Below are 21,301 nucleotides of genomic sequence, written 5' to 3'. Positions count from 1 at the left end.
CACTGGAAGCTTTGGAAATCAGAAAAGTTTTTATACCGAAAGTGGTACTTGAGCTGAATGTCAAAGGACAGTGGTGGCGAGGGAGGAGTATATTTCATCCATCACATTTCAGTACCAAGACCCAGAGACTGGAGATGGTGTATTGTATGAGAGAGAAGTCTGGTACTCCAGGGGCCAAGAGGACTGCGGTTTAATAAGGTTGGAGATGTAGGTTGGTGCTGGACTGTGAAGAGTCTGAAAAGCCAGCAGAGGAGTTTATACTGGCTCATGAAAGTAACCAAGAACCATTGGAATTTATTGAGGGGATCACATGGTCAGAGCTGCACTTTTGGAATATCACTTTGACAGCTGTGTAGAGCGTGGATTGGAGTGAAACAAGATTGGAGGTCAGGAAACCAATTAGGAGGCTATTGAAATGATAAGGATCTGAATTAAGCCTTGTAAATAAAAGGGGACCGATGCTGTACCTGTATACAAACAAGATTTGTTGACTATACAGGGAGGGAAAAGGTTGCAAATCTGACTGATCAGAAGGCTGGTGCTTACCCTTAACAGAAATAAGAGGCAACTAGGTGGCAAAGTGGGTAGAGCTCTGGGCTTGGAGTCGGTAAAAACCACCCTAAAACATCTACTAGCTGTGACCCTGGGCAGATCGTTAAACCTCTATCTGCCTCAAATTTCTTTTGAAGTTCTCAATGTTAATTAGATATCTTAAAGCAGCAATTCTTAAACTTTTGGGTCTCAGAACACCTTTACTCTCTCAAAAATTACTGAGGACCCCCCAAAAAACTTTTTGTTTATACAGATTATATCCAAAAGTATACTGGAGTCAGCTTGAACCAGCTTGGGAGCCAATTGTTAACTTTTCAGTGTAAGCATTTATAACTCAAAAATTGGCAAATGCTACAAACCAGAATTTGATTTATTGTTTTGTAGATTGTCGAGACATAAGAAAATGATGACGGAAAAAGTTAATCAGAATTTAAAATGTTTCCTGTGTACTTTTTTCCCCTTTGGGGAGCCAGTTGTTAAATGTTTACCGGTACAACACTGAATATATTTAATGCTATTTTGCCACATTAGAGATGAAAACAGGTGAATTTTAAAGTTATTAATGAATTCATTTTAAAAATAACAATAAACATATTACATGTTAACATAAATCACATTTTAATGAGATATCATTATGTTTGCCAGAAAAAAATGTAGTGAGAAGAGTGGCATTGCTTTACGTATTTTTCACATATCTTCAGTATCTAGTTTAATAGAAGACAAATGGATTCTCCTATCTGCATTCACATTCAGTTGGCTGTGATATGTTGTTTTGGTTGAAGTACATGAAAAAAAGCTGGCCTCACACAGATATTTAGTTAGAAAAGGGAGTTGTATTTAGAGAAATGATGTCTTAAAATTATTATGAAAATAATTTTGAACTTGAGGACTTTGTGAGAGGATCTGAGGGAACCCCAGGGGTCTGCAGACCACTCTTTGAGAGCCGCTGCCTCTCTGAGACAAAAGAATTAATAGCCAGCATTACTGAGCTGATTCTACAGAGAGAAATATAAACCAAGTCTGCTTGTCAGGTTGACTCCAGTGAATGGAAATATTGAATTGGCAAGTGACAGAGGAGAGAGTCCAGATGCTGTCTGTTCAGAGGCCATTAGCTCTCCCCTTCCCACCTCAGATTCCTGAGTTAGCTCACTTAAGTTTGCTGATCAAATTAACACTCACACTTACAGTATGAAGTTTTTATAACGGAAAAAGCAGTAGACAGGGAATCGAAAGACTTGAGAATTAATTTAGCCTTTTTCCACTGACTTATAATATATGATTTTGCTAAGTTACTTCTCTCTGTGTCCCAGTCCTGTAATGTGTAGGAAGAGGGGTTCCTTAGAACTCAAACCTTCTGGGATGCCTTTAGTATGTACATGTCATTGTGTGCAGTGGTGTTATTTAAAAAAAAAAAAAAAGGAAGAAAGAAATATAGTTCCAGTTCCTCCCCTCAAGATGCTTATAATTTACTTTGAAAGACAATGCGCACATTCATACTTAGGGAATAGTTAATTTGCAACGTAGGTGAGTGTCAAAATGGACGTTACAGACAAGTGGTAGAGGAATTTAGAGAAGAGATTAGTGTGAACTGAGATATTTAGAGATAGGAGCTCAGCTGAACCTTGAAGGATGGGCAGAATTTAGGTATTTATTCTATCCATCTAACACTTCTCCCCTAGACCGACCATCTAGTACGAGGTCTGGAGATTCACTCATGGAGTCCCATCGTCCAGATATGGTGCTACTTGAGCATCTGAGAGACTGGAGATAACGGAGCAGATGTGGGGACTGAAACCGCCTGTAACTTATGGGACACATGGGAAAACGAAATGTCATTATCATCTGTGAAAGGAAGTCTGGGGATTTGGGACCAAAGGGGTTCAGCGGCATGGGAGACTTTATACCTGTTTGCTTCATTATGACTTAGCCTAAACTTAAGGAATTGGAAAGACTTCTGGTTTCAGTTTGGTGTGGGTGTTCCATCAACTGAGGGAGTAAGTTGTTCGTGCGCACACATCGCATCCACTTTAGTGGACAGTTTCATGGATTCCACGTATTGGTGACCAACTCTCTGTGACTTATCTTCATAAGCACATTATTTTAATATTTAGCACAGAGACATGTTGATGACACAGTGTTCTCTTTGGCCAGTAATTTCTTCTGATTTTTTTGGCATAGCCATCTATTTCCTTAATGTTATTATTACGCTTACAGGAAATGTTTTGCAGAACGGTGTAAGTTCAGGTTAGTAGTTAGCTTAAAAGGTAGGCCTGTTTAATCAAATGGGTGGGGGAGGGGGTCAGGAGCAGCTTTTAAAAATACTACTTTATTACCGAAAGTTCAGTTGACAGGACCAAGCCATATTTGTGTAAAAATTAATAACCACATTGTCCGTCACTTTACAGTGCCTGAGTTGTTTCTTATCAAACCACCATTTCTATAATAGACATGGGTACACAGAAACTCTTAGTTTTTCAAAGTTTAATGCCGACAACTTCCTCAGCGAAGTCTTCCTGTTAAACCTGTTTAGAATGGCTTTCTCTCTCATTTCACCCTCCTCTTCATCCCACTCTGACAAGCTGATTTGTTAACTTAATTAGTTTAATCATCAGAGAGTCATTAACTTCTTGAGAACATTAATCCCACATCTTAATTTGTCTCACGTTCTTTTTTACTTCCCCACCACTTGACCCAAATTAATACTGCAACTTTTAAGTAGCTCAATGGGCAAAGCAGTTGTACCATCTAGTTTGTAAGTGTGGGCAGAGATCATGACCAGGTCCTTCTCCAGGTCTGATTCAGCAGTTTTCCTTCATTGTGTTCATACCTCATGAGAAATTCTACTTAATAGAAATTGGCCAGGCTCTGGAGCTTCATCAGCCACAAGGTAGAACTTCTGGATGAAAATAAAGTATCTCAAACTAATAGAAAAACAAGGTTTACTTGAAGATTTTCTTCCCCAAGTCTGCATCATTTTACCTTCAAAAGCAGGGTTTCCTTTGGAACATCAGAAACTGTCTCTCTAAAGGGTTTAGCACCTTTCTGGTTGTTTACATTAATAGTTGCATTTATAATTCCCAACAATTTCTCTGCTTGGACAAGGGAAGTCTGCTTAGTGTGTGTGTGTGTGTGTGTGAGATATACACAATATATATACACTCGCATGTGTATGTGTGCATATTATGACATATGTGTGTATCCAGTCATTGTTCTTTATTTGAAAGCCTACCAACATCATATGAGGTTATAATACATTTTCTAGTCTCTGGTTTTCTCATTTTTTATTACAAATGAGTATCATTAAAGGAATAATCCCAGATTTGTTAGTTTTTCTTGTTTTTTCATTTTACCATTACTTTAATACTTATTCTTAAAAGAACCGTTGTCAACATCACACTGTTTACAACCAGTGTATTAATGCATAAAGCATTTTCTTTTGTGAGTTTTTTTTGGTGAAAGTTCTCAGTGGTTCCCCTCTTTAGGTTTCAATTCTTTTTCACATCCAACCTCTTCCCCAAATGCAAACCTTTTACTATTTATACTTGACTTCAGTGTATATTTTTTTTGCTGTGCAGGCTGATAATTAGATAATGTATGTTAGTCACAAGATCTCCATCAGTTCCATTTTGTAATTAGCAGTAATATTTTATTGAAGAAGTCAGAATGTGCGCTGTCATGTTCAATACAAATTATGTAGCATATTCTGTGTACCCAGTACTAAGATGCAAAGGGAGGTAAAAAGTATGTGGAAGATATGTTGCTTCTCTCATGAAACAAACATTTTTATCAAGAAGATGAAACCTCCAGATATTAGAAAGATAGATTTATAATTCAAAACTACATGAGCACTATGGCTAAGAGTTTATGCTTCAAGAGCATAAAAGTTGTTTATTAAAAAGTAATGACACTGAAATACTTTTAATTATAAAAACAGCTGGGCTGCTAGGTGGCACAGTGGAAAGAGCGCCAGGCCTGAAGTCAGGATGACTGATGAGTCCAGGGGAGGCCTCAGACACTTACTAGCTGTGTGACTCTGGGCCAGTCACTTAACCTTATTCTCCTCAGTTTCCTCATCTGTAAAATGATCTGGAGAAGAAAATGGCAAATCACTCCAGTATCTCTGCCAAGAAGACCCCAAAGGGGCTCAGGAAGAATCGGGCACTGCTACACAACAATAAAATAGAAACAATTATTAACAAAGGGTCAGCTAAGTTAGAGTGATGGCTATCAAACCAGCCTTGAAGTCAGAAGAATTTGAATTCCAGTTTGCCTTCAGATATTACTAGCTGTATGACCAAGGACAAGTCACTTAATCCTGATTGCCTCAAAAAAAGAAAAAAAGGACCTGTAAAAATTATATCTTTAATAACACATCTCCATTTTCTAGTTGGAGAAGAATGAAATTTGGATTTTAAGTACTCATGGCAAAAGACCTAAAGGGTTTCTTGCTACTGAGCTGTTCTCCCAATGCTAAATAAACAGTGATAATGCAAATTTTGTCAGAGTCAAGATGGTGGTCCTGGAACAGACTGTATCAGTGCAAGCTCATGTCCTGGCCAGCATAGTAGACCAAAGTCTTGCACTCAGAGTCAGGCAGACCCTGGTTCAAATCCCTCCTCCAACATCTGTGACTCAGGGAAAAAAATCAACTACCTTCTCTCAGTTTTAATTTCCCCACCTGCAAAATGGGGGTGATGATAATAACCATGGCACTTAGCTTGAAGGATCAAAGGAGATAATACATACCTTAAACTCTATGTAAGTATTAGTTGCTAATTATTACACCAGGCTCAAAGCTTTACTGAAACCTGGATATAGAAATTCCATATTAATTCACACTACACTGCCATCTTCTGTGGGTCTCATGATCCTGGCAAAAACAAGCCTAGGAGGTTTTAAATAACTTTGCCAGGGAAAGTGTTGGCTATTCAGAATTCAGATGTTTTGTGTTAGGTTCTCAAGTCAAATGGGTTACATTGGGGTGGTTTTTTTTTTAAAACCTTTTCAAAATAAAGGAGGGAAACAAGGCTACCAGTCTTCAAAAACTCCTAGATTTCTTCTCCTCAGTACCAAAGAAGCACAATTGTGGTTACTTCTAAAAGATGACTACTTGGTACTTACACACCAAAGTGTTAAGAGGAGAGCCAGACTTCACGTCATCCTGTAAAGCTAGCCACTGTGTACCCTCTCCTCGCTGCAAGGCTGCCCTTCTGGGAGGCCGTGGAGAACACTGAAATCTATTGTGCTTTTGCCCCTCTAAGGTAGTTGAGGGTTTGTGTTCCTGCCCAGTTTCTGGCAGAATACAAACTGTCTTTGACTGGTAGAGTAAACAGTGACTGCCGGTTACAGTAGATAGACAGTCTTTAGGTTGGAAGATTGGACAGAGGAAAGTGGGCTTCTCTCTCTCTCTCTTTTCCTTCCTTTCCCCAGGATTGCATTTTTCTATTTTCATTAAGAAAACTGGGAATGCTGAGCAGCTAAGTGTCCTTGGGGCAAGCGAGGGAGTTCATTGGTGAAAACTCAGCCTATGACATCGTGTGCCTGGCTTGGCTAAGTTTACACGAATGTAGGATTTCTTTTCCTTATGGGGTGAAGGATGAGGACGTTTGGAGGCAGAGCTACAACGAGCTTAAAAGCTTGTTTATGACAAGGCACGCTGGCACAGCAGGGAGAGGGGCCAAAGGTTACCGAATCTAGTGTGCTTCTGGTGACTGCTGAAAAGAGGAGGACGTGGTCCAGCTCCAGAACTGCCTTCTCTTGTTGCTTGGTTAGCTAGCGGTGGACAGCTTTACCAAGGGGAGCTGGACTCCCAGGACTGGATGGAGGGGTCCGGGGTGCTTTGACTGAGAATGCCCGGATGACATAGGAGTCCTGTGGGTGGAAGGAAGAACTCTTTGCCCCTGCCTGACACATGAGCCTGCACTTTCTCTTTTGGCTGTGGAATTCAAGACAGCATTGGAAACGAGTCTAACTGCATACTTTTAGTGAGTATGTTTTTGTGGAATTGAAATACATATGTTTGAAAAGGCACTTTTATGATCAGCGTGGACCCCGTGTGTCTCCTCTGCCCTTGTTGTGTATTTCTAAGCTAGAAAGAAATTGCGTTGTAGTCCAGTTTTAAATGGGATGTTTTAAAGGGACTTGGGATTGAAAATACTGCCTAATATCTAATAGCCGGAGGGATTAAAAAAACACAGGAAATGAATGTATAAGTCTTTCATTCCCTCTTCAAGGCCTCTTCTTCCCATTTTTTCTTATAAAACAAGGAGAGTTTAAAAAGAAAGACAAGAATTTAGGAGACAGTCATAGGTTAGCAAAATAGGAAAACCTGCTCAGCTACAAATATCCAGTGCATGGGGGAAAAGGAACTTCTGGAAGTATACTTTTCTTTACAGAGTGTATCTTTTAAATGAATGTTTTTATGGATATGGTTTGCTTTGTATCATCCAGATTTCCCTCTATATCCTTTCCCTCCTTCTCCCCCTCTCTAAGACAGCCACCCTTTATATCACAGAATTTTTTTTTTTTTTTAAAGAGAATTACAACAAAAACTTTGGGGAAAAGTATATTGTTAGATACACACAACTTCCCCTCTGCCCTGTTAAGGAATGTTAAGGGGTCCCCTGAACTTGTCTTTTTGAATTGCAGTATTTTAGAGTTGAGGGAGGTATCCTCTATATTTCTTCTTTGGAGTCAAGCTCATTCTTTACAGTTTTACAATATTCATTTTCAGTTGTCTTTCCATCTTACATTTGTGAAGTCTTAGCGATTGTGTATAAAGTTTTCCTGGTGCTGTTTACTTCACTTTGCATCAGTTCATGGTAGACTTTCCACACTTCTTTATGTTTATTATAATCGCCCTTTCTTTTAGCACAATAACATTGCATTTACATTCCTATTTTAGCCATTAGCATCTACTTTGTTTACAATTTTTTGCTACCACCAAAAAAAAAATAACACTATGCTGAGGGGTTGGGGAGAGAGAGAAAGAGAAAATATGAATATTTGTAGCCATTTTATTTAGATAATTATAAATTGTTTTCAACTCCACTGACGATGTACTAGTGTGCTTGTCTTTTCCCAGCCCCTTTAAAATAGACTATTTCCATCCCTTTGTCATCTTTGCCAGCTCTCTGCATAGGAAATAAAATCTCAGGGTTGTTCTGACATGCATTTCTCTTATTAACGGTGATTTGAAGCATTTTAAATATGGTTGCTAATAGTTTGCAATTGTTTCTTTACAAACTTGGACTACTTTATCTGTTGGGCTTAGGTTTTGGGGGTGGGGGGGTAGTTTTTAAAGATGGTTTTCATTTTCTCTGATACACGGCACCAAAAGAGCTTCTCCCCTTCCTTCCCCTCCCTTCTTAAATCCCTTAAAAAGTCCATAGTTTAAAAAGACAAACATGAGTCCTATTAATGTTTGGCAGGAACAGATACACAGTTCTCATATCCGTAGGGCTGAACTTTGGAGGTTCCTGCAATTTCTTTTTTTAAAAAAGGTCTGCTGTTTGTCTTGGTTCAGTTTAGTCAGAAACAGCTTTTACTAAATGCCATGTGGCTGACTCAGTGGTCTGAGCATGGTTTTCCCATTATTTTCATTGACTTCATCTGTTCAGTTGTATCATGGAACTGAAATATTCCATGTTCTTATTGATTGCTTTAATCAAAAAAGTTGGAAGCAGATGATGCTTCTTGAAATGAAGCAACTTTTTAAAAAAGTAGACGGTGAATGAGTGGAATTAAGATCATAGTATCATATTCTAGTCCAACTCCTTCATTTTAGAAATGGAAGAAATTTCAGCAAAAAGGGGAATGAGTGACTTGCCCAAGGTCACACAGTAGGGAGGGATAGAAGTGGAATTTGAATCCATATCTATTGATGGCAAATTCATCTGTCTTATCATTATACCATGCAGATTGCTGGGTATAATCAATTGGAGGCTGAGCTCTGCCTCAGAGCCAGAATCTCTGGAATTTCATAGGATGGAACAGCCTAGAATTCTGACTTATTGATTGAGAGATTTGGAGACATCATTACTGAAGGAGGATGGTCTGCTTCAGAAGAGTAATAATTATAAAAACCTGGTCCTAATTACCCACACTGCAATAGGGGTGTTGAAGACAAGGCAGAACTCATTCTCTTTTCCCCTAAATCCTCCCCACTCAGCTTCCCCTTTGGAGACTCACAACCTAGAAGTCATCCTGGATTCCTCACTACCCCCATATCCAATCTGTTGCCAAAGCCTGCCAATTTCACCTTTCCAGCATCTCTCAACTGTACCACCTCCTCTCCTTTGCCACTGCCACCACTTCAGGGCATCACCTCATACCTGGATTATTGCAGTAGCCTGCCGATGATGCCTCAAGTCTCTCCGCACTCTGATCCATCATCCATTCAGCCACTAAAGTGATTTTGCTAAAGCACAGGTCTGATCACGTCACTACCCTACTCAATAAACTCCAGTGGTTCCCTCTTGACTCCAGGATCAAATACAAAATGCTGTTTGGCATTCAAAACCTTTCATGACCTAACCTGTTACCTCCCATCTTTCCAGTTTTTTACACTTCGTTCCCTGACTCATACTATTCAGTCCAGTGACCCTGACCTGGGACTGTTCCACAAACAAGGACATCCCATCTCTTGGCTCTGGGCATTTGTTCTGGCTGTGCTTTGTCCCTCCTCTGCTCTAACTACTGACCTTTCTGGCTTCAAGTCTCCACTAAAATCCCTTCTTTTACTGGAAGTTTTCCTCAGTTCCTCTTAATTCTAGTGCCTTCTCTTTGCTAATTATTTCTTACTTAATTCTGTACATAGCTTATTTTGCATGTTGCCTTCCCCATTAGATCTTTGAAGGGAGACAGTCTTTTGCCTATTTTTATATCCATAGCAGTTAGTACAATGACAGGCACATTCCCAGCAATTAATTAATAAATGCTTATTGAATGACAAGGCTGTACAAATCATTGAATATTTGAGTTGAAATAGGCCTTGGAAATCACCTAGTCACTGTTTTGGAGGTGAAGGAATTGAAGCATACGTCTGATAAATGGCAAAGCCAAGGATAAAATCTAAGTAAATTTGAACTCTCAGTCTGGTGGCTCTTTTATTGGCTCTTGGTTGTTTTAGTAAAACTTTGAAGTTTTAGTTTTTTATAAGCTATTATAAATTGTACATCTTTATCAGTGCCATTACAGTAAAACTTTTTCTCTCTCTCTCTTGCAGGAAAATCAGAGAGTGTGCTAAATGGAGACAGTGACAAAGAACAGAAAGATCATTATTTTGTGGAGACCCCCTATGGTTATCAACTGGACTTAGATTTCCTCAAGTATGTAGAGGACATACAGAAGGGGAACACCATCAAAAAACTTAACATCCAGAAGAGGCGAAAGCCAGTGCCACTCTACACGGGAACCAAGGATACCCATGGCCAGCTAGGTGTGTGGGCCTCCATTGAGTCACTCTCCTCTTCTAATAGCGATGATAACAAACACTGCCCCTCCTTCCTAACAGCCAGGAGCCAAGTAACAGCCTCTGTGGCCACCAGGCAGCCCGCCCCTTCTGAGACCTCTCCCACTTTCCTCACCATCCCAGAAAATAGACAGCTGCCCCCTCCCTCGCCCCAGCTCCCCAGGCATAACCTTCATGTCACCAAAACCCTGATGGAGACTCGGAGAAGACTAGAACAGGAGAAGATCATCATGCAGGCGACCCCAGGAGAGTTTCGGAGACCCAGGCTGGCCAGTTTTAGCGGTTTGGGCTCCACAGGCTCACTCCCCTCCTTTATGGGATCTGGGAATCACAATTCCACGGCCCATCAGCTCCAGAACGGGTTCCAAGGCAATGGGGAATACAGTATCTACACCACGGCTGCTACTGCCTCTTCTATGGGCAGCTCTCTCCGGCACAGCCCCATGAGCTCTGGGATGTCCACTCCTGTGACCAATGTAAGTCCATTGCACCTGCAACACATCAGAGAACAAATGGCGATTGCCCTGAAGCGCCTGAAGGAGCTGGAAGAGCAGGTGAGGACCATTCCAGTGCTGCAGGTCAAGATCTCGGTCCTGCAGGAGGAGAAGAGGCAGCTGGTCTCCCAACTGAAGAGCCAAAGGTCACCCTCCCAGAACGATGCCTGTGGTGTGAGGCAGCGATCCTACAGTGCTGGAAATGCTTCCCAGCTGCAGCAGCTCTCGAGAGTCCGGAGAGGAGGTGGAGGGGAACTGTACATAGACTGTGAAGACGAAGAATTGGAGAGTGTGGAACAGAGCACTCAGAGGATAAAGGAGTTTCGGCAGCTCACTGCAGAGATGCAGGCGTTGGAGAAGAAGATCCAGGACAGTAGCTACGAGACCTCCCCAGAGATAAGAGAGAATGGGCAGTGTCCCTCCAAGGAGTGCAGGTCCGTTGCCGTGGGTGCTGATGACAACATGGATGATGTTGTCCTGTATCACAGGTCCTCCAGACCATGCAGGGAAGCTGCTGTAGGAACTGAGACAGAAACCAGGGACTCTGGAGTTGGGGTAACAGAGGCAATGCTCGGTGTCACCACTGAAGCCGATAAGGAAATAGAGCTGCAGCAACAAACCATAGAAGCTCTGAAAGAAAAAATCTATAGGCTTGAGGTTCAGCTCAAGGAAACCACCCATGACCGGGAGATGACTAAGTTAAAACAAGAGTTGCAGGCGGCCGGGTCCAGGAAGAAAGTTGACAAAGCCTCCATGGTCCAGCCGCTTGTCCTCAGCAGGATGGTGGAGGCAGTGGTACAAACAAGAGACCAAATGGTTGGTAATCATGTGGATGTGATGGATGCTTGTGTGGGGACTCAGCTACAGACATGTAGTGTGGGTGTCTCCTGCAAGCCTGACTGGGAGAATAAGATTGTTGGGCCAGAGCTGCCTATGAGTTGGTGGATTGTGAAGGAGCATGTGGAAACATGTGACCAATGTGTTGGAAGGTCTGTGGAGATGTGTGACAAGAGTGTGGGTGTGGAAACTAGCGTTTGTGTAACAGGCAGTAATACGGAAGAATCTTTGGATGATCCGGCTCCTTGCAAGGCACAGCTGGATATCAAAGAAGTACAGTCCGTAGGTTGCGGAGACTGTTCTATCAATGTGACTATTTGCTCTCCAAAGGAGTATAATTCCCAGAGCATGAATACGGAGTCTGTTTTCCTGGTGGACTCCTCCATCATGGCTGTGCCTCAAACCATGAACCAACATACCACTACAGTATTGGAACAGGTAAACCAGTTCACCAACACAGAGGTAACATCTCTGGTGGACTCCAGCACTAACACTTTCCTAAGCACTTTGGACAAACAGACTAATACTAGGACTGTGGATGTGCGGACTGTGGCAGTCGGGGAGGGCAGGGTCAAGGATGTCAACACTTCCACCAAGACTCGTTCCATTGGGGTTGGGACTTTGCTTTCCAGCGATTCTGGGTTTGACAAGCCATCTGCTGTAAAGACCAAAGACTCAGGAGTGGGACAAATAAACATTAATGAGAACTACCTGGTGGGTCTTAAATTGAGGAATATGGCGTGTGGGCCCCCCCAGTTGACTATGGGGTCAGCAGCCAGCAGGAGGAGTGTAGGTGTTGGAGATGAACCTGTAGGTGAATTGGTAGAAGGCCCCCCAAACCAGGCTCCTTCTGAAATAATGACTGGCTTAGACCATTATATTGAACTTGTGCAGAAGCTCTTGGCAGAGCAACAGACACTTTTGGCTGAAAACTATAGTGAACTGGCAGATGCTTTTGGGGAACCTCATTCTCAGATTGGCTCACTTAACTCACAGCTCATTAGCACGCTATCATCCATCAACTCTGTTATGAAGTACACCAGTACTGAAGAACTAAGGAATGTAGACTTCCCGAGACAGAACCTGGACAAAATGGCAGGTAGGCTGTGTTTGGGATGGACTTGGAAGAAGGGAAAGGTAGCAAAGAGGTCTTTCTGAGTCATTCTTTGGATTGTTTGGAGAGAGGGAGGGGTAGGGGGGAGAAAGAGAGAGAGAGAGAGAGAGAGAGAGAGAGTGAGTGTGTGTGTTTCTGTGTCTGTGTTAGCCCAAGAGTCCTTTATGGTCATGGGGCTGAAGATGACATTGTCTGGCCTTCCCATTTGGTTTCCATGATTTTTGTTTATTTTATGAAGGAACACATGAGCAAATTCCTTACCATTTGTGCCCATAATTAACAGTATGTTAGAATTCATTTCACTGAAAATTAGTGGAGGTGATAGGGAAGAGAGACAAGTGGAGCCATGAAGACCTGGGTTTGAGTTACTTCATGACACATACAGACCCTGGGCAAGTCACACCTACAACCTCCTCCTAGTACCCTACACAACTCTCCAAGATCATATATAAGATGTTGAACAGTTGCTAATTTGCAAAAGGAGTTTCTTCACTGAGAATTCCCTACATCAGTGAAATCAAGGGTTTCTACCTCCCCTGTCCCCAGCTTCCTCCCCCAACCCCAACCCCCAAAAAAGTTGACAGATGGGAAATAATCCTCTAAGAACTTTCAGACATGGCAAAGTTCTTTCTACCGTTCAAATCTGACAACAGATTTTAGGTTTTTCTCTCCCTCCTTTTCCTACAGAAAATCCTGTTAGCGCCATTTTTTTCCTTTAATGTTAAATAATGTCTGTAGTTCCACTGCAAGATTTCATGACCAAGCCATACATTTTCCAGTAAGTAAGACAGTGGAATCATTTCCCTTGTTATAACTGGTATGAGAGAACTTCCACCAGGTTTTCTACAAGTGTTAATTACCGCCTTGGCAGTCCGTTAAATGCCATTTCTTTCTGTTCATTTTAAATGTGTATGCAGGTTTGGGGGAGTAGAATGAAATCCTACTTTCCAATCAAACTGAATACTATGGGAGAAAATAATAGAGATGCTTCCAGTGATGTTTATGGCACATGGAAAATCAGCGTTACTGAACATATTTTCATGCACTGAATATTTATAATACTAAACATGTGGGGAAATCCACATATTTGAAAACCCCCTACCACCTTCCCAATAATCTAGTGAAGTCAGTATTACAAGTACCATTGCTTTCGCTTGTTCAGTCATGTCTGACTCTTCCTGACCCAAGTTGGGGTTTTCTTGGGAAAGATGCTGGAATGGTTTGACATTTCCTTCTTCAGTTCATTTTACAACTGAGGAAACTGAGGCAAACAGACTTGAGTAATTTGTCTAGGATCACACAACTAGTAAGTGTTTAAGGCTTGATTTGAAGTCAAGAAGACTCATCTTTCTGACTCTAGACCCAGCATTCTATCCACTGTGCCACCCCACTGTGCCACCTAGTTGTCCTGCAAGTTTTATGGCTACCCATATTTTGCAAATGAGGAAATTAAGGCTGAGAGATATGAAGGGACCTGCTTATAAGGTCACACAGATAGTAAGTAAAGGTGATGAGTATCAAATCTAGGTCCCCTCACTCCAACTCCAGCATTCCTTGTATTTTACCACTTTGCCTCTTTCTCTAAATAAGCCATGATTTAAAATTTTGAAACCTAAGAACTTTAAGCCATAATACCCAAGTTTAAATGCCAGCTCATCAACTTCCTACCTCTGTAACATCGGGCAAGTCACTTAACCTCAGTGGGTGCCAGGTTCCTCATGTATAAAAGGAGGGGATTTAGGCTAGATAATCTCCTGGGTCTCTTCATCTTTAAGTCCACGACCCTGTGATATATGTGTAGGAGTTTTAAGTTTCTCTGAAAAGGCAGCTGACTAAGTCAGATTAAACTTCTGGCTTGTTTGAGTTTTAGCCTCTATGAAAACCTGGGCCCAAATCAAGTTTTACTCATTTTACACAGCTGTGTAGCAAGACATTGTTTATTATAATTTAAAAACCACCACCATCCTCCAAAAACACAACACTCTGAATGATGAATGACTCAACTTTTTCTCTTTCTTTGACTAATGAATGATTGAGTGTGCTGGGAAGTCTTCGAAACTGGAGATAGGAAAACAGATTTAAGGCTGTTAAAAATCTGAATAATTTTGAATCTTTATTTTCATCTTATTTTTGACACATACTCAAAAGCATTATGAGGTATCAGCTACATACAGCACGTTAGGAGTATAGGTGACTAGGGAGATAAAGAGTTTACTTAGGACACAGGCCCTACCCTTATGGAGTTTACAGAAAACTGGATTCACACAACATGTTTATTGTATTCATCCAACATATTGCATTACTAGCCGTGTGACGCTGGGCAAGTCACTTAATCCCAACTGTGAGAGAGAAAGAGACACAGAGAGAGAAAATAACAAAAGAAAGTGCTATAAAGGGTCCAAAGACCAAGGCCATTGCCAGTCTGGGGAATTAGGGAAGACTTCTTGGACGAAGTGGGCTTCCCATTCACAGCCCATGAAGGGTGGTAAGACACTTCAAAAGGGGAAGCTGGAGGAGGGAGGGCATTAAAAACATGATGTCAGATCCTAAGTCCAAAATAAAATCTTTAAATATCTCTAGACACAGGTGCAGTAGAACATCATCTATTAATAAAGACTTTTCCTAAGTGAGCTTTCTGTTTCACATTCTTGCCAAAAATATTGAGGTGTAACGTTGTAATGACTGGTCTATAATGTCATTAACTGGGAACAGAGAGTAATGTCTGTCTGGGCACGTTACACAGTACGCATCATTTTGGCTGTTTCCAATTATACTGACTCTTCACGCTCCTATAAACACATACACCTCACTAATCATTAAAAATTGTGTCTGGTGCTATTAAGACATCATCTTTTATGAAACAGTATTCATATGCTAAAAATTAGCATCTCTAAAACTTAATGTGCCTTCTTCCCTAAAGGCACCCAGGAATAACTTTGCCTAGTCCAAATCTATATTCACATTTGTGTTTTTAACCATATTATCGCAAGGTGCCTTCCTCATGACAATTCAGCCAGGATAGGGAGTCTTGGGAAATGCCATGGATTACCCTCCCCCCTCCTCTTTCTGACCCATTTTCAGTGTTTAACAGTTGAGCCTGAAATGACAAACTATCCTTGTGTTTAATGTTTTCATTATCTGGTAAATGTTTAACGCAGTTTGCTAATTACAAACAAACAGATTACCAAGAGCAAGGAAAGGGGGAAAAAAATGAAGTTTGTTCGGATGCAAGCTAGATCCCCCCAGTTCACCAAACTGATCTGTTGAATCATAGCAGTGGATTTTATTTCTCGTGTACTCCTTGGATAGAAATTGGGCCGCAGGGAGTTGCTGCTTTGGCAAGAATCAATAAAAATAATTTACTTACTCAAGGTCAGTATTTTGGCCATTTCAACAAGTATTGGAAAATAACTGAACAAATCATACAGGAGCTGTTACTTACATGCAGCTTCGTATTATTATTATAATACTACTTTGGTAGGCATTGTAAACATTATGCCATCACACACTACAAAGGATTTTAGCAAGAGATTTGCCTGGTACAGAGGAGAACCCTCAAGACCAAAGGGGGGTAAGCATTTTGTCCAGTTACATAGAGTCAGTGGAAAACCTGAGAATACAGCCCAAATCTAATAAATTCCTGAAAGGCCAGTGTAGTGTACTGTAGAGAAATACCTTGGGTTTCATAGAGAGCCTCGTCAGGGAGCTCTAGAGACCAGAGTCCAGAGGCCAAGTTCACATCCCGGCTCTGATGCTCATTTGACTACAGGCAAAAACCCTGTCACCTCAACCGTTCCATTTCCTTATCTGCAAAAAGAATCATCTATTCATAACACAGATGATGAGTTGAGAAGTGGCCGTGTTTGTTGATATTTCTCAAGTTCCTAATTTTTTTTTAAAAGATTTAAATAAGGGAGTTGGATTAAATGAGACCTTTTCCAGTCCCAAATGTGATTTGAATCCCAGAACAAGGACAGGGTACATTTGATCATAATGTAAAAAAACACAGGGCAGCTAGGTGGTGCAGTGGATAGAGCACCAGTGCAGGAGTCAGGAGGACCTGAGTTCAAATCTCACCTCAGATACTTGACACTCACTAGCTGTGTGACCTTGGGCAAGTCACTTAACCTCAGTTGCCTCATCCTGAGTCATCTCCAGTCATCCTGGTGAATATCTGGTCACTGGATTCAGATGGCTGTGCAGGAGAAGTGAGGCTGGTGACCTGCACAGCCCTCCCTCACTCAAAACAAAGTCAAGTGCAAGTCATATCATTATTTCTCTGATGGCATGGCCTTCTTTAGCAACAAAGGACGAATACACACACAAAAAAACATGGCATACAACACCTCACAGGTGAGTTCAATTCTGTTACCCTGATAGGACATGCATCTTAAGGTCTGCAAAACACTTTACATGTTGCTGTCTGTCCAGTCATTTTTCATTCTTGTCTGACTCTTCATGATCCGATTCAGGGTTTTCTTAGCAAAAATACTGAAGTCGTTTGCCAATTCCTTCTCCCACTCATTTTACAGATGAGGAAACTGAAGCAAACAGGGTTAAGTGATTTGCCCAGGATCGCACAGCTAGTAAGTGTCTGAGGCTGGATTTGAACTAAGGTCTTCCTGATTCCAGACTCAGTGCGCTCTCTCCCCTGCACTACCTACCCACCACACTTTACATATGTTAACTCATTTTATCTTCACAATAACTCTGGGAGGTAAGTGCTGTTATTACCTCCATTTTACAGATGAGAAATTAAGGCTGAGAGCACTTCAAGTGACTGGCCCAGCTAAGAAGTGTCTGAGGCAGGATTCAAACTCAGGTCTTTCTGACACCAGGTCAGGTGCTCTGTCCACTGCCCCATCTGGCTGCCTAGGCAGTGTGATACTACAGAAAGACTTGGATTCAGGAAATACCTAGGTTCCCAAATCCTAATTCAGTACTCCTAACTGTGTGACTTATAGGCAAGTCAATTCTTTGAAGTTTCCTCTTCTCTAAAATAGTTTTTTCTCTGAAAAACACCCTACTATAGGTGTTCTGAGAAGCAAATGAGGGGATAAAGGTAAAGTGCTTTGCAAACCTTTAAAAGACAAAAGTAGATGTGAACCTGGCTTCCCAAAGACTATTCCAATGGCAGAAGCCACAGGGGAGATGCTTTGGATATGGGCCCTCTCAGGGACTGTTGTTCAAGAACCAACCCATGGAGAAGTTCATGACTAGAAGGTTGATTAATCAGGTCTTGCTATATATTATGTTTCTAAGTGATAAGATTCAATCTGTAATATAATCAAATCCACCGAATAACCAACCAACAAGTATTTTTTGAATAACAACTATACGTCTGAAACTGGGCTTGGGTTTTGGAGATAATTTCATCACAGGGTTTTATCATACTAAAAAGGGATTACTCCAGAGCCCACCGTAGTATAGTAGAAAGATGACTGGCTCTGAAGTCAGAGGATGTGAGTTCACATCTGTCCACAGACCTTTACCACCTGCTTCCCCTTGGCTAAACCTCCCTACGTTTCATTTTTCTTATCTCTAGAACGAGGGTCTTGAATTGAATAACCCCTAAGGTCCCTTCTATGATACTAATGATTCTTTATTTGTGAATTAGTAAATGTAAATTAGTAAATTTGAATTTAGCAAACAAATTTGAAATGTTTATTGCTAAGCTGTTGTGTTCTCAAATTTGCAAAATTCCTAACACAGTGACTGGCATACTGTAGGCACTTGTTCCCCTCCTTTTTTTTTCATGTTGTGGAATGATCCATTGCCTTCTGGTGTTATACATTTTTTTTTTAAAGCAAAAATGAGGGGAAACTCTTTCCATGAATTTCTATAGGTCATAAGACTTCTTTAGTGCCAGTGGCACAGCTGAGATTTGGTGACTTGATGTGTCTTAAATCCCCGCTGGTATCAACCAAATGATCAAGGTGGAAGTCAGCCTCCATCAGCTGTGCTTTCTTTGAAGAAATAGCTGGTGCTTTTCTTTATGTAATTGGCATGGGTTTGGTTTGAGAGGTCGTGGTGGTTTTCGTTTGAGAGGGGAGAGTCTAGACATGCTCACTGCTGTGACAGATGTTCTAAAAATATATCTGTCCTGCTGTCTCCGAGCAAATGTAAATCAAATTGTACATAACAGCTGAGCTCCGCTCAGAGAGGCTGTGGGTCATAACTTTGAAAAGATCCATCCCTCGCAAGTGCAACTTCTCTGTTTAGAGTCTTCTTTATCTCCATTTTATGGTAAAATGTGTGAATTATAAGCAGTTTACATAACTGCAAAACCCACTTGGCGGCATGGACGTTGAACCAAAACTGGATATCTGTGAAAATTACCATTTGTTTCTGGGTTGACGTGTCCGTGTTTTCTTAACTCTGCATCCCTGCCCCCCAACCCAGAGAATGCATCTGTTAACTGTCATGGTATGCATTTTCCTCCTCACAAAATTTCAGGAACATTCTAAGATTAGAGTGGATTGTTTTGACATTCCATAGAATATGATCTCCCTGATGAAAGTGGTATGGCATATAGTAGGTGTGCACAAGAGCTCAAGAAGTAAACATAAAACTGTTTGTGAAATTAAAACTTAGGAGAAAATTCAATATATTGAACCCAGAAATCCTAGAATGGAGGTGACACTAATAGCTGTTTATATACAGTTACAATACCTTTTTACATACAATTATTATCCCTTCCACATCTCAGGGGTTACAAGTGTGGCACCCCCACAGATCTGGAAAATACGCATAAAATTTTTTTTGCCCTTCATACCAGAGAAGAAGTCTGAATTATTATTGTATTAAAAGATAAAATATGTTGATATTATACAATACTATACATGTTTTATAACATTTCTGAGTTTCTAAATTAATTCTGTGTTGTCTACTGTCTTTAAGTGTCATCTGTAGCTTCTGCTAAACTCCCCAAACATTCCCATTTAATTTCTTATGCCAACCCATGATATATCAAAACCATAATGAGAAAAGTTGCAACATGGAAGTGACAACTGTATGTTTTCTCATTTGATCATCACAGCAACCCAGAGAGGCAAGTGCGATGACTAAGTCTATTTTACAAGTGACTTGCCCAGGGTCACAGAGCCAGTAACCACAGTGAGTGGATTCAAACTCAGGACTTTACAACACCAGTGCAGGAGTCAGGAGGACCTGAGTTCAAATCTCACCTCAGACACTTGACACTCACTACCTGTGTGACCTTGGGCAAGTCAGTTAACCCCAATTTCCTCATCCTGGGTCATCTCTAGTCATTCTGATGAATATCTGGTCACTGGATTCAAATGACTCTGGAGGAGAAGTGAGGCTGGTGACCTGCACAGCCCTCCCTCACTCAAAACAAAGTCAAGTGCAAGTCATGTCATCATTTCTCTGATGGCATGGTCTTCTTTGGCAAGGGAGGATGAACACTTTCATTTATCTAATGTTTTCCACATTTTTTTTTAAATTATGAGTTCCAAATTATCTCCCCTTTATTCTCCCCATTAAGAAGGCAAATAATTAAGTCCAATCCAGTATACTCTTCCACCGTTAGAGAACTTTTTTCCACTCTTATCAATAGTTTTTAGTGTGGTCACAGAAACTTTCTGCAACTTTTTTTATTATCTCTGATACCCTTGGCTTGAAATTTGACTTGAGTGTGTCAGCAGGAAGGCCCTTCTTTCTTCTGAAGGGAAGAACTTCACAGAATTCTAATTTTTAAGAACTTCCATGGGGCTATTTGTTTAATATTGCCTAAGCTGATCTTTAATGCCTTCTGTGGTAGGACTTGAGATATAAAAATTCACTTAACTTTTGAAGAATTACAAGTGCAGTCTGCCAGCATGCATTTATTAAGTGCCTGTGGTATGCCAGCACTGTTGGGGATACAAAAAAATAATGAAATGGACCTTGTCTTTAAGCAGCTTTCTTCTTATTAAAAGACACGTGTATATCTCTTTTGTTGTCGTTTAGCCATTTTCAGTCGTGTCTGACTCTTGGTGACTTGCCCAGGGTCACACGGTTAGACATCAGATTTTCACTGAGGAAGAGGAATCTTCTTGGCACAAGTAACAAATCTGGGAACAAGGGAAGGGGGTGCTGCAGAATCTCTACTTTCAGTTTGCTACATTGCTGTGTCATATTAACAGTTCTTTCTTCGGTGAATGCCTCTTTGTGAAGCACTGTGCTGGGCACCAAATATACACACCAGACCTTGCCAGCCCTCTGGTCTAGAGGAGATAATATTGAACCCTGGAGAAGGTAACCCTAGAAGGCAGTGTCAGAGTTCTGAAGGAGTCCTGAAGAAAGTAATAGCAAGCCTGTAGGGTTAGCGACAAGGAGAAAGGCCTCTTGTGGGCTGGTATCCTCACAGAAAGTTTCAGTGGTGATACTTCAGCTTGGATCAGCTAAGATGCAGAAGTTCATGGGCTTGACACCCCACCTTTGGCTAATCCAGTGGGTTTTCTGGGTCAGTTTTGGGAGGGTATGTAATTAAAGGTGGGTGAGGCAGTGAGGAGGGAGAATCTGATTTTTAATCCTATCTGGTTTGTTTTTTTTTTTTTTAGCTTGCTTCTAGTTAAACACCTGCCATTCCTAACATTGGTAACAATCCCAGGCATGTCTCCATGAAATAAAAATGACCCTAAGTGAGGCCATGTTCCCTAACGGTGCCCATATTTGGGGTCTAAATGTTTAAGCATAAAGGTGCGTCTCAAGTGGGGTACATACACTGATTTTCAAGAGAGTATTCTTAGAAGAAAACTGGAAAAATACATGGTAGTCATGCTATAGATTGTAGAACAGGAAGAATATTGACTTTCTACTTCCAGAATG

At 41.1% G+C, this 21,301-nt stretch overlaps 1 protein-coding gene across 3 annotated transcripts in view; it reads left to right on the top strand.

Moving 5' to 3' along the window:
- The window catches only part of KANK1 (KN motif and ankyrin repeat domains 1), a 266,157-nt gene that overhangs the window by 221,162 nt on the left and 23,694 nt on the right, over positions 1-21,301 (top strand). For all 3 annotated transcript variants that reach the window (XM_072610900.1, XM_072610895.1, XM_072610909.1), the window contains one exon: positions 9,779-12,454. In XM_072610900.1, coding sequence (XP_072467001.1) covers positions 9,779-12,454 — 2,676 coding nt within the window. The remainder of the gene's footprint in view (positions 1-9,778; positions 12,455-21,301) is intronic.

Source organism: Notamacropus eugenii, chromosome 1 (genome assembly GCF_028372415.1).
Source record: "Notamacropus eugenii isolate mMacEug1 chromosome 1, mMacEug1.pri_v2, whole genome shotgun sequence".
In the NCBI taxonomy this organism is placed as follows: Eukaryota; Metazoa; Chordata; class Mammalia; order Diprotodontia; family Macropodidae; genus Notamacropus; species Notamacropus eugenii.
Note: the sequence above shows the minus strand (reverse complement) of the source record. Positions and strands in the feature narration are given on the sequence as shown.